Here is a 26,232-nt window from a genome sequence, read left to right as displayed (position 1 = left end):
ACTTCAAATAATCAATGCAATGTGACGTTTAGCTCAATAATGAAAGTGAAACTGAAACAAAGTGAAACCAAAACGAAAGCAAGATTACCATTTCTTCCCAGGTATAGTATAAGCCATAAATTAATGTTCTATATAAACAGACTACAATGGTCTGCGAATCACAGGGCCCAAAGTCATTCCACTGCAGAAGGAATGAGAATAAGCCATGCAAAACGGAAGACTTAAAATTGCAAATAATGCACTTAATCTGATATTAATAAAAATGTATAAAACAAAAATCAGCTTTTTAGAGAAAAATCTACTATGGCTTATACGGCTAGGATTGTAATCTCATTACCCTTAAATATGCAATATAAAACATATAAGGAAAGAATAAACAATTGTTGAATAAAATCAAATAATACAGCAAGGCATAATTACCACACTTAAGATGGTGTTACCAGAGTCCTAAGATGGATGCCAGTGAGGGAGGAGTTTCCTCCAAGTTTCAGATGAATGATGGACCAGGGAGTATGTCTGGATGAATCTATCGAAAAATGTAATAGCGTGTGTGGTGTAAGTGTGAGGTGTGTTGTCAGTAGTGTAAAGTGTAATCTCTCTCATCTGGGTTGGTCTTTTATATGGTAAGAACAAAGAGCTATAAAAATTACCATACGTAAAACCCAGAGGGATGAAACATTATCCCAATTGGTTGGGATATTCTATACCTAAACTGATGAGATCATAGACACCTCTTTTGATAATTAACCCCGTACTTGGATAATAAAATTAAATGATGATTTCTCTATATGTGAGATTAATCATAAAACACAACATAGAACTTTGTCCAGACTACCAGTACATACATAAATGTCCACCTGTATTTCCATTATTCATCTTGGCAAGTAATGCCATTTCAATAATTATATTATTTAACACAATATAATATTTTTATATTGGAATATCTCAAATTATCTCAAGACTGCACCTGGTATTTTGTCTCCAGAGGGCAGTATTGTACCGTTCATTAGATTTTGTATTTAATATAATTAAAACAATTTGTTATCTGATGACCTATTGACCTGTCGGCTAGTGAAAAGCAATTACTTATTTGGATTGTGACATAGGGCTGTCAGACATAGTCTAGGTTTGGGAATATTTACGACACCTTGAGCACTAAACCAGTCCAAAGCAATCCTTATATAAACACTCCTACCACATGCCTTAACATGAAGTAATTTGTTTTTAAGACGCACAAGTCCTTACACATCATAGAAAAGTATACTTATATATATATATATATTATATATCTAATATTATATAAGTATCAAGTTCACACTTCTATATTAATAAGAATACAATGTATTATCGTTAATATACATCTTACATATGATGATGTTTTCTATAAAAACTTATATGGTTCATCTTTAAATGTCTGCTAGAATATACTGGGGTATTGTCCATTGTTATATACTTATAGACAGACTGAGATATCCCCCTTAACATAGCGTCAGACTGACTAAGTTTTATCTGATCGAGATGTCAAAAGGGATCTTATTTACGATTACATAGAAATACAAAGATCTCTGTTGAAACCATAGACCCTTTGTAAGCCTGTGAGAGACATTTTGTTTAACAAGTATATATGAACTTTGTTTCACCTTAAAAACAAGATGGATCCTGTCCTGTTCAGAACCTTTTATGCATAATATGAATATACATGGCTTTTAAAATCATTTTTCTTTTTACCTATTATTATTTTAATAACCCCCAACAGGCCCGACATATCCCCCCCCTTTCTTCCCAGTAGACAAGTGAGCAACTTAGGCCTATCTGGAAAGAAAGCTTTTTAAGGAGTAGTGGAAAAAAAAAAAATGTCTTGTTCTCTTTTTGTAAGAGAATAGTTCATATTGGGAATTGTTCATAACTTTTAAGTAAATCGGTAAAATAAAAAAAAAATGAGAAGAGAAAAAAAAAACAATCAGTTCAAAATGTCAGTTCGTAGCGACTTTGCAATGTTAGCTATGTCACCAACTGTTCCTTGTTAGTCTCTTTGACTTCTGATCCTGGTAAAGAAACACAAATGTTCCTTGAAATTTGCATCATCAGTTTGTAAAGTCTTGATGGAGACAGAAGTTAACTGCTGCAATGGCATTGGCAACTACCATTCAAAGCGCAGTAAAACAATGTTGGCAATCAGGAATCAGAGAAATCTGTTTGGACGTTCAACCTTGGATGTTGGTTGCATAATGAATGGTTTCAGCATGGTCTAGAGTGTCATACACCTAGACTGAGGTTTGCTCACATGTGCAATGCACCATTCTCACATCTCCTTCAATTGAAAACAGGAGGTAATGCGATTCCTCTTAATGGATTTCCTCGGATCAAATGCACAAAGATCTGTTGAAACAAATCTTCCTTTCCGTCAACAAGAATCTGGGGCGTCTCGCAGCTTGATTCCTGAAGAGGGACCTGATGCAATGAGGGGTTCCGTCCTGAGCTGTGCTCTAGGGAGAGATGACCCATCCGATCGCTGTGTCTTTGGCAAACATCACCGTCTGTACCAATCAACGACCTGGCATGGGAGGTTAATCTCCTCCTATTGGATGAAACATACAGTATGAATATACATTCTTATCAATTGACATTTCAATGCGATGTAGGTACCCTAAGCTTTCTCAGAGTTCTCCTTTAATCCACCGTGTGATCAGTCCTTTCATATGACTACCATGGAAGGTGAGACTACATATGCGACCTTTCCCAGGGCCACTGACTTCTGGGGCTTATTAACATGGGGATGTATTTATCACCGTGGATACTATGCATTAAACAATTATACAATGATCTAATATTTTGTTTAAAATTTACCTACTACTTAGGAGAAAAAAAAAAAAAATATCTCCCCCTTTGGGGCATCAATGCAATTTATTGGAGGCAACAAAACTACCTGGCATTGAGGATTCCTTCTTGGTTACCGTATACAACCTTTAACCTCTTGACTGCATTACGTCATTAGGGTTTGATCCTCCTTGGTATCACCGTCATTGGCGATTTTTCAAAATGTGCCCGCTTTAAGTGACCTGTTTGAGTCAGAGGGATGAAGTGACCACTGAAAAATAGGAGGGTAGTTAGTATCTCACAACCAAGATCCCCCCCCTGACAGGGATTTCAGGATCCTCAATGCTGTGACCTGGGATAAAATGGTGTTAGAACCTCTGTATCCTATACCTCTATTCAGTGTATCCCTACTGATTCCTTATCACTTGGGCATTTAAGGATTTTGTGGCCTATGGCTGGCCATTGGATTTGTTCCTGAAAAGGAATTTATTATAATTCTGGGCTGCAGTGCCCAAAGTGAATCAAGTGATCAGCTGCTCAATTTGGCCTCTACTCAGCTGAAAACCTTTACAGAGTTAAATTATTGGCTCCGCCTCCTGCGGTGCCTATGTCTCTCGGGTTCAGACAGATGGGACAGATCCCCATCAGAACCAGTTACTCGGTTCTGGCGTGAGGTCTGGGCCTTAATGTCACTCGATCTTCCCGAGGATTTTGGGGAACCCTAGGATGGGGCAAATCCCTATTTATTTGTGGGTGTCCCCCCCCCCCTTGTTAATGGGATGTCCGGTGTCCTCCTTAAGGTATCCGGTGTTTCCTTTTGGGGCCTAGGTGGCATATCTTGCTCCTTTGCCAAACTTATTTTTATGCACATGGGCAATGCCTCAAAGCACAGGGATTTAAATTCCGGGTGGTTGTACTCAGCTCCTTCATTGAAGGGTGTTAGGCACTTTTGAGTACAGCAAAAAAAAATTCAATGGCTTTGGTGCTGTGTACATTTTAAATTGTATATAACAGCTCTAGCAGCAGTAAGGTTTTATATGGGCTGATTTTTAAATTACATCCTGCAGGCACAACACAGACAGTTGTTTTCATAGGCCTCAGGATGATCAATAATGTCTAAGGACCTTTTCATGGCAAAAATCAGGACAGTACTCTTTTTAAAACTTTTAAATTCTGAAGGTATATGGTGTCTTTTTAGGGATGCTAGTCTCTTTGCAGTGACCTGATATGACTCATACCTATTTATGCATGGCTGCCCAATTTCTGCCCTCCTATATTAGGAATATGGCTGGGGTAGGACATGGACTCTTTGCCTGATTCCCCCCCTTGTCTGGGTCATGATCAACAGACTGGGAATCATACCTGGGTCTATGAATAATTATTTCATATTTTTATAATGCAAGACTAATTAAGCATTACCCTTATGCATGTACACCATGACCTTTTGGAACTCTGCTATGTATTTACTGATGAGTTCCTGTCATGAATTGAACTGTTACACTTTTTTTTTTTTTTTTTTAATTTCAAAATTTTCCACTGCTGATTACTCGGCAACTTTTTGCTAGAAAACATTTTTCCTTGCTCAAAACTTCCTAATTATTGCATTAATCATTTACATTTCACTTTCAATGGTTACTTTTATTACAGTTTACTTGATAATACTTCTGCCACAGTTCTACTTCATTTTGCAGTTTCACGCTACATTCTCTTAACTTATGTGTTCCAATAGAGGCCACTTTCACCTGCTCAAGGAGGTTCCTAATCTCATACTCTCATTTATTTGGAGTGGAGATTGAAACTTTACTAAACTCCTTTTTGCTGAGCCTTCTGGTGCAGTTCCTCACAAAGATACAGTAAGATTAGCCATGACCAAAAGGTATGTGATAACACTTCCTGATGTCTTTGGTGTTAGATAAGCTTATTGGTGAGTTCATACATACAGGTTGTCCTCTACCCATGTCAGATGCCCTTTATTGGCCCGACTTCTGAGGATTTTGATATATGACTCTAACCAGCATTTACATATTCCACCATTTCAGACTCAGAGAGGTGTTTCCACACATTTTTGATCCTTGCCAAATCCACTGGGGTTGTGGCATTACCACTAGGGACTCACACCTTGCCAGAGTTGGCAGCGTGAACATTACCTGCTGTAGACATTTTTTAAGGCATTACTATCACATTCATAATTAATAAAAAAAAAAAAAATTCCAAAAAAAAAAAAAATATTTTTTTTTTTAAAGTTATTATGTCACCTGATCAATATTTATGATTGGCATATGTAAGAAATCAATAATTATCTCACTAGGGCCTCCATTATATGTAAGAATATTTAATAATAAATATCTTGCGCTCGTACTTATGTCAGAATATTTATACTGCTCTGAATATAGCAGTGTATTTATGGTTAATAAGCAAAGATCTGTGAAAAAGGAGAGTCTTCACCTATTGCCATAAATCAATGTCGTGAATTCTTTTTAATTGATTAATTTCTTTTTAAAAGCATATACCAATCTTAGTGAGTACAGTCTACAGTGTGGAATATATATAAAAATATTTATTCGCCAGACATGTAAACACAATATATGATCAAACAAGAAATGACACAAAAAGATAACTTCTACAGAAAAATACTGACTTCAAATAATCAATGCAATGTGACGTTTAGCTCAATAATGAAAGTGAAACTGAAACAAAGTGAAACCAAAACGAAAGCAAGATTACCATTTCTTCCCAGGTATAGTATAAGCCATAAATTAATGTTCTATATAAACAGACTACAATGGTCTGCGAATCACAGGGCCCAAAGTCATTCCACTGCAGAAGGAATGAGAATAAGCCATGCAAAACGGAAGACTTAAAATTGCAAATAATGCACTTAATCTGATATTAATAAAAATGTATAAAACAAAAATCAGCTTTTTAGAGAAAAATCTACTATGGCTTATACGGCTAGGATTGTAATCTCATTACCCTTAAATATGCAATATAAAACATATAAGGAAAGAATAAACAATTGTTGAATAAAATCAAATAATACAGCAAGGCATAATTACCACACTTAAGATGGTGTTACCAGAGTCCTAAGATGGATGCCAGTGAGGGAGGAGTTTCCTCCAAGTTTCAGATGAATGATGGACCAGGGAGTATGTCTGGATGAATCTATCGAAAAATGTAATAGCGTGTGTGGTGTAAGTGTGAGGTGTGTTGTCAGTAGTGTAAAGTGTAATCTCTCTCATCTGGGTTGGTCTTTTATATGGTAAGAACAAAGAGCTATAAAAATTACCATACGTAAAACCCAGAGGGATGAAACATTATCCCAATTGGTTGGGATATTCTATACCTAAACTGATGAGATCATAGACACCTCTTTTGATAATTAACCCCGTACTTGGATAATAAAATTAAATGATGATTTCTCTATATGTGAGATTAATCATAAAACACAACATAGAACTTTGTCCAGACTACCAGTACATACATAAATGTCCACCTGTATTTCCATTATTCATCTTGGCAAGTAATGCCATTTCAATAATTATATTATTTAACACAATATAATATTTTTATATTGGAATATCTCAAATTATCTCAAGACTGCACCTGGTATTTTGTCTCCAGAGGGCAGTATTGTACCGTTCATTAGATTTTGTATTTAATATAATTAAAACAATTTGTTATCTGATGACCTATTGACCTGTCGGCTAGTGAAAAGCAATTACTTATTTGGATTGTGACATAGGGCTGTCAGACATAGTCTAGGTTTGGGAATATTTACGACACCTTGAGCACTAAACCAGTCCAAAGCAATCCTTATATAAACACTCCTACCACATGCCTTAACATGAAGTAATTTGTTTTTAAGACGCACAAGTCCTTACACATCATAGAAAAGTATACTTATATATATATATATATTATATATCTAATATTATATAAGTATCAAGTTCACACTTCTATATTAATAAGAATACAATGTATTATCGTTAATATACATCTTACATATGATGATGTTTTCTATAAAAACTTATATGGTTCATCTTTAAATGTCTGCTAGAATATACTGGGGTATTGTCCATTGTTATATACTTATAGACAGACTGAGATATCCCCCTTAACATAGCGTCAGACTGACTAAGTTTTATCTGATCGAGATGTCAAAAGGGATCTTATTTACGATTACATAGAAATACAAAGATCTCTGTTGAAACCATAGACCCTTTGTAAGCCTGTGAGAGACATTTTGTTTAACAAGTATATATGAACTTTGTTTCACCTTAAAAACAAGATGGATCCTGTCCTGTTCAGAACCTTTTATGCATAATATGAATATACATGGCTTTTAAAATCATTTTTCTTTTTACCTATTATTATTTTAATAACCCCCAACAGGCCCGACAGAATGGCCCAGTCAGAGTCCAGACCTAACTCTAATTGAGAATCTGTGGCAAGACTTGAAAATTGCTGTTAACAGATGCTCTCCATCCAATCTGACAGAGCTTGAGCTATTTTTCAAAGAAGAATGGGCAAAAATGTTCCTCTCTAGATGTGCAAAGCTGGTAGAGACCTCCCCAAAAAGACTTGCAGCTGTAATTGCAGGGAAAGGTGGTTCTACAAAGTGAATACAAATGCACGCCACACTTTTCACATATTTATTTGTAAAAAATTTGGAAAACCATTTATCATTTTTCTTCCACTTCATAATTATGTGCCACTTTGTGTTGGTCTGTCACATAAAATCCCAATAAAATACATTTACGTTTTTGGTTGTAACATGACAAAGTGGAAAATTTCAAGGGGTATGAATACCTTTTCAAGGCACTGTACCTATCCTTAATGGCAACATGAACTTTGAACCACTTACTGTGATCCTTGCCCAATAGTGAGAGTAATGCACACATGCTGTAATTTAAAGCCCAACTTCAGGTAATTTTGTTTCTGTTAGGTTGTTGAGACCCTCTTTTTAAATTGGAAAAAAGGGTCAAACAAGATGTTTGTATTGATATTATACAGAAGATTTAACTCTTGTCTGAGAAACACAAAATTATGTCTGTGTTGTAAAGACACATAGTTATATAGTTGGTGGGGTTGAATAAGGATACCAGTCCATCCTGTGTGGTTGTGGGTGTGTGCGTGAGTTTATGTAGATAACAATTCCTATATCCCTGTATGTTGCAATCATTAAGATGCCCATCTAATTTTTTTTGTTGACACTCCCCGCTGACATTACTGCTTGTGGAAGGTAATTCAACATCCTTACCGCTCTGACAGGAAAGAACCATCTATGCAGTTTTAGGTTAAACTGCTTCTCTTCCTGTTTCAATGAATGGCTGCGTGTCTTTATAAACTCCCTACCACTGAAAAGTTTTTTTTCCCCATACTAGAATCGCACTGCTAATAATTGTGAATTTAAATAGGACAACGAAACCCAAAGCAGCTATTCAAACTAGCTCCACTAGAAGTTATTATACAATTTAAAACTATATTGAAAGTGCTTGTTCCAAAACGGTGCAATAATGTGAAAGTGCTCTAGTCAAACTGAATATGTTCTTTCTGAAAACCACCACTGTGCTTCTCCAGCCAGTGTGAATAGTATATCCTCCCTAGATCAAAAGAACTCGGAAAGAAGGAGGTCCGGCAGCACTCAGTGCTTAAAAACATCATGGCGGGATATTCTCTCTAATGCACAATCAATAATATCTGCCACCCAAGCTCATCAAAGGCAAACAGACAAAAGTAAAGTAATAACTAATAGTATTGCCAGCAGATTTTCAATGGAGAAGTTCCCAACACACTTATGCCTCGTACACACGTTCAGATAATCTTACAACTTGTCATTCGCATTTTGTTGCATGGTACTAATATTGAATTCAACAATGCGATTCTGGAAAAGCTTTCTGGTTGCGTAGCTACGTATCAGTGCAAAACAAAAACAATGGCAGCCAGGCTTTTTCCGGGTTATTTTTGTGTCTCATGCATGGTCTTTGTCTATTGATTTTTAGCGGTCGCATACTGTACTGATTAAAGGATTGTCATTCGCTAGGCTATCGTACAACATACGTTTTCGTGTTTGTCCCTTCGGATTCTTCGGATTTTGTTGGACGAACTGTCATGATCGGCTGTTGAAAGCTGTGTACTAACGATCAGATTATCGTGCAATCAAGTCGAATGCGATTTTTTTTTTTCTGACGATTATCTGAACGTGTGTACGAGGCATAAAGCTAGGACCACATCTACGCAAATTTGCGTGCTGCATTTGCCTGGGAACAGCAGCCCATGCTGTAACTGTGAACTTTTTTTTTTTTTTTTTTTTTTTATCGCGGCCATGCAGAAACTGCACAGTGCATTGGCACCATGAGTTTCTGTGTGCAGGAAAGTGCACTACCTTTTTTAGTGCATGGGGGTGCCATTAAGAGTTAATGACACCCCATGTGTTTTTCCTAAAAGCAGATTTTTTTTTTTTTTGATTTTTTGTTTTTTTGCAGCTGCAGGAACAGTTTACACACACTCCAACACCCGTACAGATGTGAACTTTGAAGAAATAGCTAAAATGACAATGAAAGGAGAAGTTATCATTATGGGAGATTTCAATCTTCCAGATATAAACTGGAAAACCAAAATAGCAAGTTCTACCAGGAGTACAGATATTCTAAATTCCCTACTGGGGGTGTCTCTGCAACAAGTGGTTGAGGAGCCAACCCGGAGGGAGGCCATTTTGGATTTGGTATTCACAAATGGGGATTCGGTATATGATGTCATTGTAGGCGAAACCTTGGGATCTAGTGATCACCAGTCAGTGTGATTTAATTATAAGAACTGTGAAAGAGTCACACCACACAAAAACAAAAGTTTTAGATTTTAGAAAAACGGACTTTTCAAAAATGAAATTAGTCATAAATGAGTCCTTATCAGACTGGAACGGATTACATGGAGTCCAGGAGAAATGGGACTACTTAAAAGGTGCATTTTTGAAGGCAACAGAAAATTGCATTAGACTTGTCAGTAAAAGCAAAAAAAGGAAGAGACCACTGTGGTACTCAGCAGAAGTGGCCCAAATCATTAAAAATAAAAAGCTAGCATTTTGTAATTATAAAAAAACCCAGAGCAATGAAGATAAGGAAATCTACAAGATTAGGCAGAAAGAGGCCAAGCAAGTTATAAGAACTTCTAAAGCGCAGGCAGAAGAAAAACTAGCTCAGTCTATGAAAAAGGGGGATAAGACATTCTTCAGATATATAAATGAAAAAAGGAAATTAAAACAAGGAATAACTAAATTAAAAACAAAGGACGGAAGGTATGTAGAAGAGAATAAAGGGCTAGCCGACTGCCTTATTGAATACTTCTGTTCAGTTTTTACAGAAGAAAAAGGAGAGGGACCTCCACTTGAAAGGATGACTAATGAATCATTTGATGCATGTGTCTTTACAGAGGAAGACGTTCTAAGATTGCTGTCTAAAGTGAAGACAAATAAGTCACAGGGTCCTGATGAGATACACCCAAGATTATTAAAAGAGCTTAGTGGTGAGCTGGCAAAACCATTAACAGATCTATTTAACCAATCATTAGTAACAGGAGTCGTCCCGGAAGATTGGAAATTGGCAAATGTTGTGCCCATTCACAAGAAAGGTAGTAGGGAGGAATCGAGCAACTATAGACCAGTGAGTCTGACATCAATAGTAGGCAAATTAATGGAAACCCTATTAAAGGATAGGATTGTGGAACATCTTAAATCCCATGGATTGCAAGATGAAAAACAACATGGGTCTACTTCAGGGAGATCATGTCAAACAAATCTTATAGATTTTTTTGACTGGGTGACTAAAATAATAGACGGTGGAGGTGCAGTAGACATTGCATATCTAGATTTTAGTAAGGCTTTTGACACTGTCCCACATAGAAGACTTATCAATAAACTGCAGTCATTGATCATGGACTCCCATATTGTTGAGTGGATTAGGCAGTGGCTGAGTGACAGACAACAGAGGGTTTCTGAGGGCCTTTGATCTGGTGAGTATTCACAGGTGGTAGATTTGTGATATTAAAAAGTGTTGCCCCACTCCCAAATGCTAATGTGCTAGTATCCCTTTAAATCTGTTTGTATAGCAGTTTTTAGAATCAGCGTATCATATCAAACCGTATATACCATAAACAAAAATAAACAAAACAAACAATGTATCAGTCTGTAAAGTGTCCTTTGATATGAATTTGCTTGCATATGCTCAATCTTTCATAAAAATCAGGCTTCTGTTCACATATCCAAATGACTGCTTCCTTACTTCGTGTTCACCACTATGTGCTCCAATCATCCACATACATTCGTGATAATCCCCTCATTCGATGTGCCCCCTACCTAGGAGATATGAGGCCATTGGACATTCCTTTGATTTAAGCAATTTTGTAGCTTTCTATTCTCCTGTTTTTTGTGATATGAGGAAGCCACCTGACCCTGTGGCGTAACGCGTAGGGAAGGGGGCCAATCTATCGTCACGCTGAGGCACACATTGTAAGCATACCGTGGTAATACTGTCTGATTGTCTTATACCCGCACTGTAAGGACTGAATGCTTTTTACAGTTTGGTGTATTCTAAGCACCAGGAAAATGTGAGTGTTTTTATATTTAGTGTTTAATAAACCGGTTGTTTTAAAAGATTAAGCACTAGGTCCAGCTTTCTTTCTTTATGATTTGGGCGTATGGAGAAAAGTGTAAGAGAAGGAGGATTCTAAATTCAAGATTGCCACCAAAGGAGCGAAACAGCATAAAACAGATCCCCAGAGAGGGACAAAATCGAATATAGACCATTGGTTGGTCTTATTCTCCAGGTGAGGGCACATTGGATGAGGGGATTATTACGAATGTATGTGGATGATTGGAGCACATAGTGGTGAATGCTAATTAAGGAAGCAGTGATTTGGATATGTAAACACAATCCTTTTTTTTTATTAATGAAAGATTGAGCACATGCAAGCAAATTCATACCAAAGGACACTTTATGGACTGATACATTATTTGCTTTGTTTATGGTATATATGGTTTGATATGATATGCTGATTCTGAAAATTGCTATGCAAACAGATTTAAAAGGTATACTACTAGCACATTAGCATTTGGGAGCGCGGCACCACTTTTTAATATCATTTTGCATGTTGATACACGTTTAGAGAGTGTGTATATGTGTGAGCGATCTGCTTTGTACGTTTTTTTAGTTTTGTAGTTTTATAGCACTCAATAGCACAACATAGCAGCGCGCAAGTACACCCGTTTTTAATTTAACCGTGGTGTTTTGCGTTGTTTTGTTTTGCTTTTTTAGCAACAGCATATTTAGTTCCTAAATATAGACTACTTCCTGTCTAAATATAGACTACTTCCTGTCTATTTAAGGAGCATTAGGACAGGAAGTGAGGGCAAATTGTCCCAAAAGGGGGCACAAGCATTAATGGAAACACATTGTTTAGCCTAGTGCGGAAGGTTTAGAATCTCTTTATTGTTTTCTGTGTCCCTATAAGAGATTTCTACTCTTTTCCTATCTAGGTGAGCGGTATCAAACAGAGCAGGCAAAAAATAGAAAATTCCTTTATGGGGACATAAACATTTAAATTCTGACATAAATTCTAACTTTTGCCCAACTCTGAGCAAAACTGAAAAGATTCCCTGACTTAAGCCCCATACACACAATTAGAATATTGTTCCAAAAATACCGCTTTCAAAACGCTCCTACAATAATCTGATCGTTAGTACACAGCTTTCGTCTGAAAATTTTCAAAGGGACAAACGTGAAAAATGTACAATTTTTGTTTAATCGGCACAGTTTTCCTCCGAAAATACAATACAATCCACTACAACATATGACATCACTTCCGAATTTGTATTCTGTTATACGAGAATTTTCATACTTTAGTATTTGTTTTCGATGTGGAGACTTGCATGGAAATAAAACGGACGATCATTCCTCCAATAATCTCATTGTGTGTACTAGGCTTGAGAGTACAGAGATTTGCTTTCTCCTTCTAGAATATTACAAAACTGCCCAATAATCACAGATGATACTCCTAAATGGTGACTGTTGCTTGCTTTGAGCAGAATGTTGGTAGTATGGTATGGTATGGTATGGTATGATAGTTGTATGGCTAGTGTTGGGTTCCTGGTACAGAATTACTGACTGTGCATCAATACATATTGTAATGTATTCTGATCCAAATGCTTATCACACATCATAATGCATACCAAGCAAGTGGGTGCTTACATGTACTTGTCCTTGGAAAGGCATTATGGGTTATTTAGGGAAATATCATATTTTAGATTTATGTTCCACATTAAATAATGACATAATATTCCTCAGAATGCAGAATACTCATTCACAGTGATTTTAGTTTTGTAGTAAAATTAATATGCTATGATATACAGAGTACATAGACTACACAGACCACAATCAAAAATATCCCAGTACAGTACAAACCTCTAACGACCCTAAATTTAAAAAATCACCCACAACAGAGATTGCCCCCCTCCCTCTCTAAGGCCTTATGCACACCGGTTTCTTGAAAACTGTATTTCGCTTGAGAAATCAATATTATAAACTCACCTAAGCTGCATTTTTTCAAACTGGTTTAGCAGTTTAGTTTAGTGTTGTTTGGAGTGTGGGGGTTTATTTTATTAGCCACGATTTTTATATATTCTGGCCATTGAAATAAAAGCTAAAGTGCTAAACGCGCCTACCTTTTAGACGCGTTTACACAGCGTTTTGTTTTTTTTTTTGTGGTCAAAATTCCCTCTGTTAAATGCAATTTTAAGGTGTTCAGAAAACATCCTCTAAACTCCCCTGCCACTAAACTGCTAAAAGAAAATGCCCCTTTGTGCATGGACATATAGGATAACATTAGGGCAGTAAAATAAAAAGATCTAAACTCACAAAAAGGTGAGTTTAACAGCAGCAGTGTGCATGGGGCCTGCATGCACTCACCAGACCTCAGATGCAGCAGCAACTGGTAGAGTGAGGGATGTCCCCCCAGGTCTTCACTTGGATATGAGCTGGTGGCTAGTATAGAGGGGCTTCAATCTAGCCTTCGCATGGCTGCGTTTGACAGGTAGATAGCAGGTGACTCCTGGTTTAGACACTTTGCATATGGGCTTCTACATGGATTTTTACCTTGATGACCTCAGTTCCCTGGATGCACTGCATTTACTATCCAGTTAATGCAGGTATAAAATACGTATCTATTTGTCATGGAAAAACTTTCAAGTTTATTCCATACACATATTGCCCCTATGCCATAAAGTGCTGAGTATTTTTCAGGTGGGCTGGTAGTACAGCTGAGAAGGTAACATTTTATGTTCTCTCTTTCGATCAAAGCTGCGTTAGGGGTCTTGAAAACGATGGCCCTCCAGTTGTTTAGGAACTACAATTCCCATCATGCCTAGTCTTGTCTGTGAATTTCAGAGTTGTACAATGCCTCATGGGATGTGTAGTTCCACAACAGCTGGAGGGCCGTAGTTTGAGGATCCCCGGTATAGAAGAATGCAAGTTCAGTTTATTAGCAAAGCTGCAGTGCGCTTTTAGGCCACAGGGTGGAGATAATTTATACATTTTCTTGTGTAATGTATTATAACTGGACAATGTTCATAGGATCCTTCTTCGCATTGAAATGCGAGTGGGACTAATATTAGAAATTACAAACCCTATAGAAAACGCATGCATTCCATCACTTTACTGTTTTATTAAGAATGCTTACCAATACAGTAGTTCAATAATGCATACCTGATGCACATTTTGCAATTACATTTTAGCTTTAGTTTCCTTATATCTTGGCATACAGCGCAGTTATGAGAACATTTTCATAAAATCAGTAAGAAATGCCTGACTATTAACTTAAAAAGTATTTTCTGTTTAACGTAATGTGTAATTGTAAATATATTGAAATTTAAAACTGTAGGCAAAGGGCTAAATTTCTCAATTACACAGATATACAACATATTTATGAATTTGCCCACTAAGGATTCCAGTCTTGTGAGTTTAACTCCCCTGTAACACTGTACAGATCACACAGTATGATTATTATAAATATTGTTCTACTTTCCTATACAGGTCCCTCTCAAAAAATTAGTATATTGTGATAAAGTTCATTATTTTCTGTAATGTACTGATAAACATTAGACTTTCATATATTTTAGATTCATTACACACAACTGAAGTAGTGCAAGCCTTTTATTGTTTTAATATTGATGATTTTGGCATACAGCTCATGAAAACCCAAAATTCCTATCTCAAAAAATTAGCATATCATGAAAAGGTTCTCTAAACAAGCTATTAACCTAATCATCTGAATCAACTAATTAACTCTAAACACCTGCAAAAGATTCCTGAGGCTTTTAAAAACTCCCAGCCTGGTTCATTACTCAAAACCGCAATCATGGGTAAGACTGCCGACCTGACTGCTGTCCAGAAGGCCATCATTGACACCTTCAAGCAAGAGGGTTAGACACAGAAATTTCTGAACGAATAGGCTGTTCCCAGAGTGCTGTATCAAGGCACCTCAGTGGGAAGTCTGTGGGAAGGAAAAAGTGTGGCAGAAAACGCTGCACAATGAGAAGAGGTGACCGGACCCTGAGGAAGACCGGGGAGAGGGAAATGCCAAAATGCCTGAAGTCCAGTGTCAAGTACCCACAGTCAGTGATGGTCTGGGGTGCCATGTCAGCTGCTGGTGTTGGTCCACTGTGTTTTATCAAGGGCAGGGTCAATGCAGCTAGCTATCAGGAGATTTTGGAGCACTTCATGCTTCCATCTGCTGAAAAGCTTTATGGAGATGAAGATTTCATTTTTCAGTACGACCTGGCACCTGCTCACAGTGCCAAACCCACTGGTAAATGGTTTACTGACCATGGTATTACTGTGCTCAATTGGCCTTCCAACTCTCCTGACCTGAACCCCATAGAGAATCTGTGGGATGTTGTGAAGAGAAAGTTGAGAGACACAAGACCCAACACTCTGGATGAGCTCAAGGCCGCTATCGAAGCATCCTGGGCCTCCATAACACCTCAGCAGTGCCACAGGCTGATTGCTTCCATGCCACGCCGCATTGAAGCAGTCATTTCTGCAAAAGGATTCCCGACCAAGTATTGAGTGCATAACTGAACATAATTTTTTGAAGGTTGACTTTTTTTGTATTAAAAACACTTTCTTTTATTGGTCGGATGAAATATGCTAATTTTTTGAGATAGGAATTTTGGGTTTTCATGAGCTGTATGCCAAAATCATCAATATTAAAACAATAAAAAGGCTTGCACTACTTCAGTTGTGTGTAATGAATCTAAAATATATGAAAGTCTAATGTTTATCAGTACATTACAGAAAATAATTAACTTTATCACAATATGCTAATTTTTTGAGAGGGACCTGTATATACTACTTCCTGACTCGGCTTTTCTGTTTTCTGCAACACTTTCCTGCAATTATACAGAGATAATAATAATTGTTATTATTCAGGATTTTTATAGCTCTAATCCTTTGCACATTTTTACAAATTGAAGAGAGACCATACAGTCACCACACAATGCAATACAATAGTGATCAGAGCGCCCTGCTTGTGAGAGCTTACATTTCTAAAGGGAGGTTCAGAAAATACAAAAGGTTATAACTGTTACAGATGAGCTGATGGGGAAAGGGTTCTTTGTAGAGTGCACAGGGTGGATGCAGAGGGCGACCCAGGACGTGCATTGCTGAACCAGATGTGTGTCACCTGCCTGGCTGTACAGTGCGGCAGGTGTATGAATCACAAGACTGGCAGCACTAACTCAAATTTCTCTAGCGCTCATTGACAGACGTAGTCCTCGGTGATACACCACCTTCGGGTTATGTTGCCTCCACAGGAGCAGGACTAGACAGGAAATTAAAAAGCTCTGGCCACACCCCAGGGGCAGTCCCAGAGGGTATATCCTCTCTCTCTCTCTGCCTCAGCAAATCAGTTATTTTCTGTCTAGTTAGGAGTAAGGACCTAGATACCTTGCTGGGATCTTAGGTCCTGGCAAGAATTTTTTCTTAAAGGATTTTTTTAGACAGCTTTTTTCTCCAGTGTTCCTGTGAGATCTTCAAGCAAGAAAGCTGAACTGGGCGACGGGCTGGATGTTGAGATCCGGTGGTCACCCCAGTTCAGCCTACGAGCGTGTGCAGGCCATAGCTCCGCGCTGGGTCGGCCGCGACAAAGTCCCATTAAAGGACTGTCCACGCGAGTTAAACGTCTCGCTGAAACGCCAAAGACCATGAGTCACGGCGTCCGTATCGGTCGACAGCCCTCCCGCCCCGGTGGAGAGGGGTACTGTCAGGAGTTGGTGCCCGCCTGGTTCCGGTATGGTGAGTAGTATGTTCCCCCTTTCCCCCTGACGGGTTTTGTGGTGAACGCGGGCCCCTCTCTGTATGGTAAGATAGAGTCCCTTTCTATCCTACAACATGACACAGATCCTCCTACTTTGAGTGGGATTTTATGTGTGCAAAAAGCCAGGAGGCTTGGTTTGGGAGCTAACAATCTAATTGTATACATGTTTTAAAGATGTAATCTGTGGCATTCTGGGAATCTTATGGGTTAAGAATAAGCTACCTACCAGTCAGAAGCCACGGACATGTAGACTGCCTTCCTAATCAGATCTCCAGCTATCAGCAGGCCTCCCGAACGGCCATGCGGTCCGCCAGGGCCGGTACCGCCAACCACGCCATATCCCCATGCAGTGAGAGTGTTGTGTGCCCTGCAGCACACCGCTATTCAGTACAGGCCGCCGCCATTTTTTTTGCTGGATCGCACGAGCCGCCATTTTGGCGTAGCCTCGTGTCTCCAGCATGGGGGCGGCCATGTTTGAGGTGATCCAAACACCTCGTGGAGCTTGGGGGAGGCGCCGGAAGGCGTACAGAGGGGCGGAGCCGCCTCCTTTCTTCCTGGGCAGCCAGCCAAAAGACTTCCTGTTTGTTAAGACAGCGCTGTAACCTGTTGCAGTTAAACTCTGAGCATCAAGTGGTGAGCCTGGGGGTTTATCTCTCTCTCTCTCGATCGATAGGGATCCCTAGCAGGTAACACTAAGGGGCTTTTGTGGCGCTGGGGGTCGAAAAAAAAAAAAAAAAAGAAAAGTTTTTTTGAATTATATTATCCAGGAAGTAACTGGAGTTATCATGGACCCTGCCACACATATTCCCCCACCTGTTTCCCTCGAGGGGGCCACGGGACCCGCCGGTGCACAGAGTATAGAGTCATTTACAGCAATTTTGGAGTCTATGGTGGCTCGGGTGGAGGCGGCCTGTCAGGGACGGGGGTCAAGGAAGCGACCCCCGCCTACCCCTATACCATCTGACACCTCTGACTCAGATTCAGAGGTGGTCACGGCAGTTGCAGGTTCCTCTGCAAGGGCTGTTATCCCAGTTGAGGCTTTACCGGCAGAGGCAACTGAAACAGAGATTCCTTTTGGTACTAATAAGCCCATCAAGACGATGAAGGCTTTTCCTGTACCTAAATGTTTCGGTAATCAGATTAAAGGAGAATGGGAGCATTCTAAACGTACCTTTACTATTTCCAAGCGTATTGCTAGACGCTATCCGTTTGAGGAATCCATCATTAAGAAATGGACGGTACCACCAGTCGTGGATCCACCTATTTCCAGGCTGAATAAAGCCACGGTTATTCCAGTGGAGGACACTTCGTCCTTTAAGGATCCGGTGGATCAAAAGATGGAAGCAGAGTCCCGCACCATCTTCTCTCTGATAGGGTCAGCTTTTAGACCAGTAATTGTTATTGGTCTAGTTTCCCAGACACTTACGGAATGGGCGAAAATGGTATGCCAAGATCTTAGGAGAAAAGATATTCCCCAGGAGACATCTGATTTGATGGAACAGATTATACAAGGGCTACAGTTTATCTGTGACGCAGCCTTGGACACTACTCCCTTATTAGGGCATGCATCTAAGACAGCGGTGATCCTCAGACGTGTGCTGTGGTTAAAATGCTGGTCAGCTGACCTAGGTTCCAAGAAGACCTTGACAAATCTCCCCTTTCAGGGGAATCGTCTATTTGGGGCCAACCTAGATGAAATCATTAAGGATGCCACTGGGGGCAAGAGCACTTTTTTGCCACAGGCTGCTAAAGCTAAGGGACCTCGCAACAAGCGAGGACCTTTCTTTACCGCCCATAAAGGGCGCCCGGCTGGTACTAGCGGGAAAGGAAAGACTCCTCCAGGAGGGTTCAAGAGGGGCTGGTCGGACAAGCAAAGGACCAACCCAGCCAAACCCGAAGCTAAGGAGTACACAGCCTGAAGGTGCGCCCCCACCCGGTTTCAGGGTGGGGGGACGTTTTCACCGGTATTCAGGACATTAGATCGAGCATCAACCACTACTACCGGTGCGATTCTTCCCTTCCAACATTTAAGTACTACAGGAAGCGGTAATTACCGTTCCCTGAATAGATCTTTTCCTTTACCTTTTCCTAAGATTAGTCCCGATACCTCACAGGAATCGGATCTGGTTGACCAGGTAGGCCAAGTAGCCTCTAGTCGGGTGACTTCGGTCCCTGAGGTACAACCAGAAAAGATCACCTTTTCCTGATAACTATCAGGTATCTGATAAATGTGTGGGAACAGAAAACGACCAGACTTTCTCGGATGGTCGGGGCCAGATACCTCTAGGGACGCCTGGTTCAGATCCAATCAGCGCCAGTGGTCCTAGAAATTCTAGGCTGGCCTCCTCAAGCCGGCCTGGCTGACTTGGACATGTTAGTCGTAGACGTTCCGTGGGAACTTCGTCTCAGGGAGTGTCTATGGTCTCAAGGACCAATTTACCATCATGCTTTACAGTCGCTGGGTTTAATGGCCTGGCCATTGAGACCCAAGTACTGAAGGACAGAGGTTTGTCAGCTTCAGTAATTTCTACCCTTATTAAAGCAAGGAAAGCGACTTCCAGCAAAGTCTATTATCACACATGGAAAACTTATATTGCGTGGTGCGAATCTTTAGGATTTCCTCCACGTACCTATTCGGTGTCTCGAATATTGGCCTTTTTGCAACAAGGGGTTGAGCAGAAGCTAGCCTTGAGCACCATCAAGGGTCAAGTTTCAGCATTAGCAATCTTCTTTCAGAAGCCTTTAGCTACCAAATCCTTGGTGCGGAATTTCATCCAGGGGGTGCGGCACCTGGCTCCTCCAGTCCGCGCGCCCTTACCGCCGTGGGATCTTAATTTGGTTTTGTTGGTTCTACAGAAACCTCCTTTTGAAAACATCAGGGAGATTCCCTTGCTTACTTTATCCCAGAAAGTGGCCTTCTTGGTGGCTATTACTTCTGCTCGCAGGGTGTCAGAACTGGCTGCATTATCATGCCAGTCCCCATACCTAGTGATTCATAGGGATAAGGTAGTACTTCATCCTAAGCCATCTTTTCTTCCTAAGGTGGTTTCAGATTTTCATCTGAATGAGGATATTGTACTACCTTCCTTGTGTCCTCAGCCCAAGCATCATCGGGAACATGCGTTGCATTCCTTAGATGTGGTTCGGGCAATCAGGGTATACCTGAAAGCTACGGAATCTTTCCGTAAGACGGATTCACTTTTTGTGATCACGAATGGCCCCAGAAAGGGTTTGCCAAACGGTGGTACAGGCTTATTCTATTAAGGGTCAGAGTCCTCCGTTCCCTGTTAGGGCGCACTCCACTCGAGCGCTCAGTACTTCCTGGGCCTTTTGCCATCAGGCGTCAGTGGTCCAGGTATGTAAGGCGGCCACCTGGTCGTCAGTACATACCTTTACAAAATTCTATAAAATTGATGTGACAGCATCGGCGGATGCCTCATTTGGCCGCAAGGTTTTGCAGGCCGCAATTTGAGGAGACCGGTGGTCTACCTCGAGGGTTTTTTTCTGTTTGAAAAAAAAAAAAAAAATTGTTTTCTCTTTTTTTGTTGAGTCTCATCATTAAGGATGAGCATTGTAAACTTCTAGTTGGCATCGGTTGGGCCTTCTAGATTGGGATTTGATTTCCATTTTCTCACCCCTCAGTTGTGATACTGCTCTGGGACGTCCCGAAGGTGGTGTATCACCGAGGACTACGTCTGTCAATGAGCGCTAGAGAAAAATGGATTTTTGTAAAATCTTACCGTAAAATCCTTTTCTCTTAGCTCATTGACAGACGTAGTCCCCGCCCCTCTGTTTTTTTGAGTTGGGTTAAAATCTCTAAAGACTGCTTTTTCACATAACTGATTTGCTGAGGCAGAGAGAGAGAGGATATACCCTCTGGGACTGCCCCTGGGGTGTGGCCAGAGCTTTTTAATTTCCTGTCTAGTCCTGCTCCTGTGGAGGCAACATAACCCGAAGGTGGTGTATCACCGAGGACTACGTCTGTCAATGAGCTAAGAGAAAAGGATTTTACGGTAAGATTTTACAAAAATCCATTTTTTACCTTTAAACATACACTTACTGGCAGCAACTTAATGCATTTAGGCATTTAGACTAGTTAAGATGATTTGCTGAAGTTCAAACTGAGCATCAAAATGGGGAAGAAAGGGAATTTAAGTGACTTTGAACTTGGCATGGTTGTTGTTACCAGACGGGCTGGTCTGAGTATTTTTTAAAAAAATGCTGATCTACTGGGATTGTCGCACACAACCATCTCTAGGATTTACAGAGAATGGTCAGAAAAAGAGAAAATATCCAGTGACCGGCAGTTGTGTGGACAAAAATGCCTTGTTGATGTCAGAGGTCAGAGAAGAATGGGCAACAGTAACTCAAATAACCACTTGTTGCAACAAAGGTATGCAGAATACCATCTCTGAACGCACTACTTATCGAATCTTGAAGCAGATGGGCTTCAGCAGCAGAATACCACACTGGATGCCACTCCTGTCAGCTAAGAACAGGAAATGGAGGCTACAATTCACACAGACTCACCAAAATTGGACACTAGAAGATAGGAAAAATGTTGCCTGGTCTGATGAGTCTCAATTTCAGCAGAGACATTCAGATGGTAGGGTCAGAATTTAGCATTCACAACATGAAAGCATGGATCCATCCTGCCTTGTATCAACGGTTCATGCTAATGGTGTGGGAGATATTTTCTTGGCACACATTTGGCACCTTGGTACCAATTGAGCATTGTTTAAACACCACGGCCTACCTGAGTATTGTTCCTGACCATGTTCATCCCTTTATGACTACAGTGTACCCATCTTCTGATGGCTCCTTCCAGCAGGATAATTCACCATGTCACAGAGCTCAAATCATCTCACTACTGGTTTCTTAAACATGACAATGAGTTCACTGTACTCCAATGGCCTCCACAGTTACCGGATCTCAATCCAATAGAGCACCTTTGGGATGTGGTGGAACAGGAGATTCACATCATGGATGTGCAGCCAACAAATCTGTAGCAACTACGTGATGCTATCATGTCACTATGGACCAAAATCTCTGAGGAATGTTTTCAACATCTTGTTGAAGATATGCCATGAAGAATTAAGGCAGTTCTGAAAGCAAAAGGGGTTTAACTTGTACTAGCAAGGTGTACCTAATAAAGAGGCTGCTGAGTGTACATGTGTCAGGTTGCTGAAAATTGGAGAAAAGAATTGAGTTGTTGCCAATAGTAACTAGTCACATTTCACCTTTCATTTTTTGGAAAAAAAAATTACAAAAAATCTTGACATTGCCACTTTTGTGTTCATTCTCTTTCCCAGTTTTAATAAATCCGCCCCCTTTGTTTTTTTAATTCTGTGCATTTAGATGTTTCCTGGAGTTCCCCTGTAATAAAACAGATGCAGCATTTTTTGGAATAATATATTGTAATTTTAGGATACCATTGCTGCGTTTTCAAGTAGGTGGAAACGTTGCTTCAAGAGGAACTCACCTTTCGAAGCTGTGCCCAAAAAAAAAAAGGCAAAGAACAGCGTTACCTGTGGTCTACCCGCAGCTAAGCTTTCCATAATACTTAGCATGCCTTGTTCTTGTGTCATGTGGAGGCAGCCAAATTTGTAGAGTCAGGGTTGTGCTTCCTCCTATCAGAGCTTCCAGTAAGGAAAACCATAATCAAGTTGTGACATCACCAAATCTCACTTCGAATCTTCAAAGACTGGCAGATAGAGGCGGCAGTAACTTAGGTTTCATACTAGAGATACACAGCTATGAGGCTGGAGGCCCAGGAACACTCAATCCAGAAAGTCTACTACTACTTGGCATTAGGAATTCCAGACAAAAGGTGGCTTTTTCAGGGGATTACTTGGGCACAATTAACATTTCTAAGTGTTCCTCATAACATAGCAAATCTTTATGTCCACCTGAAATAGTAACACATTAGCAGTCTAATGTATTCTTTCCCATAGCATTGTAGAATAACAAGTGACATATGATAACACTTCTGACATATAGTACATTTGGGGCAATTTATCAAAACTGAATCAGCTGTGCATGGCAATCAATCGGCTTCTATTTTTTACTTTCAAAGCTAAACTGAACAAGCTGATTGGTTGCCATGTACAGCTTCTCCATGTTCTGACTACTCTTGTTTAATTAAATTCTACCATTGTATGTAAACTGTCTGGCTCCACCCACTTTAAGTTTTTGTAGCTTTGAGATGGTTGAGCTTAGCTGGTTTGCTGGTGATGCATCCTTCATCCTCCCCGGCCCTGGGCTGACAAATCTTATTATCTATATATGTGATTATCCTCCGAGTGCATTGGAAGAAACATGGAAATCTCACACGACTTCTAATATACAATAAGATGACCATTCCAGTGTTTGCTCTAATATACAATAAGATGACCATTCCAGTGTTCGCTCTAATATACAATAAGATGACCATTCCAGTGTTCGCTTTAATATACAATATGATGACCATTCCAGTGATCGCTCTAATATACAATAGGATGACCATTCCAGTATTCGCTCTAATATACAATAAGATGACCATTCCAGTGTTCGCTCTAATATACAATAAGATGACCATTCCAGTGTTTGCCTTAATATACAATAAGATGACCATTCCAGTGTTCGCTCTAATATACAATAAGATGACCATTCCTGTGTTCGTTCTAATATACCATAAGATGACCATTCCAGTGTTCGCTTTAATATACAATAAGATGACCATTCCAGTGTTCGCTTTAATATACAATAGGATGACCTTCCAGTGTTCGCTCTGTGTGGGGTTTGCAGATCATGTGTGGACTGGACAGTGGTACTAGAAATACTAGTGTTTCAATTTTTTGGGCTGATATAAAATACAGTTTACCAGTGCTAATATAAAGTGATCATAATACAGGAACCGTTAAATATTAATTAACAATTGTCTTAAAAAAAATGTTACATTTGTTATTAATAAGTTAGTTGCAACCTATACTCCAGGTCATCCTATTTGGCTTCTGTTATCAGAGCATCCAAAAATTTGGCAGCTAGACTACACCGCCTCTCCAAATACTTATGAGGCCCTTTCAGTCACTGTCCCCACTGACATTTCACTACATTAGTAAATGGAAGTGTCATTGATGATGGCAGACAGACTTACCCCCTGGAACTTAGCTCTGGGACATAGATGAGGTAGATAGATGGGTGGTATGTGAGGGGCTAGCTACTTTTTTTAGGATGGGAGCAACAAGGGAGAGTAGTAGGCCTAAAGCCAATTCTCTTTAACCAGTTGTCTATGGGGGCAATTCTTTTATTTTTTGTACACCTTAAAATCTGCATTTTTTTTTTTTTTTTTTCGCTAAAAATAATTTTAAATCCCCAAAAATTATATATTTTCTACAGCATTGCTGGTTAATGAGACCAGAGCTATTCTTCAATGTGTTTTCTGTCCTCACTAGATCAAATACAAGCAATGAAGACGTAAGAAGATAAATGATTCATGCACCTCGCCACTCTCCACTTGGACCAAAGGAAGTGCTAATCCACCGTTTACAAGGTCAGAGGAAGGTCCTCCGTTTTATTTAGCACCTCAGATATACTTTTTAAAGCAAATAGTGAAAGATTATGCAAATAATGATTAGTAGAAACATTTATCCTCTGGATTTCTATGTGCTTTGTTAAATCAGTCTTTTTAAAATTGTTCAATGTGTAAATAATGCAAAGTAAGAGGAACGTTTTAACTTATTAATTTATTTACTTTGTTTTATTTGGAAAGTTCTGTAATATATCCATATTTTACAATTTATACTTTGGCACTGAAAATATGTCATCAAATGTTAAAGCAATATTACAAAATGGATGAAAATGTTATGTGGTTGTTAAAGTAAAATTCACTCAATAAAATATTTAAAACCTGTTTTTGTAGCTTCGTTCTTTTTCTATTTTTTTTTTTCCAGGAAAATATAATAATTACAGTAATATTAAGTTCTAATAGGTTTAAGGAATCTTTTGTAACTTAATATAACCACATGGTAACTGTAATTTTTCTGGGACAATCTATACTGTGTGTGCATGTGTATTGACTACGTTGTTAGGAACACTAAATACTAAATAATGGTCATAAAGGCAGTCAACAACAATCCTCTGAAAGTCTGTGGCATCTAAGCGATGATTGATTGGTATTACTGAGCTCACTATAGCTTGGCTGACAGGAGTGGAACCCAATGTGGTCTTCTGCTGTTGTAGCCTACCCACCTTAGGGTTTGAGAATGCTTTGCTGCTCACCAGTTTTTAAGTGTGAATATTTGAGGTATCATAGCCTTGCAGTTTGAACCTCTTCTTACCTCTCTTATCCACAAGGTGTTTCCATCAACAGCACTGCTGTCCACTGGAGGTTTCAAGATCACGTTTTTCTGTATTATGTTTGATGTGAACTTTAAGGCTGGCAATAGATCGTTTTCTTTCTTTTGCTCAGCCAGTGGGCGGAACAAAAATTAAACACCAAATGGTTTCCTCCATTCACACAATCGAGGTGGAAAGAGGAATGCTCCTTCCACTCCCGCTGAGAAATTTTGTACACTGAAAAGCGGTTTTAGCCTATGGGTATTGGGAAAAATCTTTCAACAAGCCTGTTCATCAGAAGTCAATCATTAGACTGTCTTTTGAGTGGGAGAGGACACACACAGATCGAAATTCAGCCGCTCCCTGCTGAACCAGCCGAATTTTCGATCCATTTATGGCAAGCCGAATTCAAAGTTCCACCCAAAAGTGTAAGCTCCATTTATCTGCATCCTCCCCCCCCCCCGCCCCCCTCCGGTGCCTTATTTGGCTTCTTTCAAGGGGGATGGGGGGGAATGAGTACCTGTTTTTGACAGGTACCCATTCCCTCTTCTGTGAGACTCCACCGTGGCGAAGTCCCTCGGAAGTTCGGCCCCCTTCCTCCGCCGCTGGGCCAGTTAGAAAGTGCAGTGCGCTTCGCTCATGTGCATTAGGGAACCAGCTGTGAAACGCGAAAAGCTTCACTGCCGGTTTTGCTTACCATGAATGGCGGCGGCAGCAGCAGCATCTAAGAGCTGA

The 26,232-nt window shown here is 39.7% G+C and overlaps 1 protein-coding gene across 1 annotated transcript in view; it reads left to right on the top strand.

Annotated features, from left to right (window-relative positions):
- The window catches only part of ARL6 (ARF like GTPase 6), a 140,752-nt gene extending 115,680 nt beyond the window's left edge, over positions 1-25,072 (top strand). Inside the window, exon 8 of the mRNA XM_082248539.1 lies at positions 24,615-25,072. Coding sequence (XP_082104665.1) covers positions 24,615-24,640 — 26 coding nt within the window. The 3' untranslated portion in view covers positions 24,641-25,072. The remainder of the gene's footprint in view (positions 1-24,614) is intronic.
- Positions 25,073-26,232: the final 1,160 nt, after the last annotated feature.

This window comes from Pelophylax lessonae (genome assembly GCF_965119305.1).
Source record: "Pelophylax lessonae genome assembly, chromosome: 2".
NCBI classification, from domain to species: Eukaryota; Metazoa; Chordata; class Amphibia; order Anura; family Ranidae; genus Pelophylax; species Pelophylax lessonae.
Note: the sequence above shows the minus strand (reverse complement) of the source record. Positions and strands in the feature narration are given on the sequence as shown.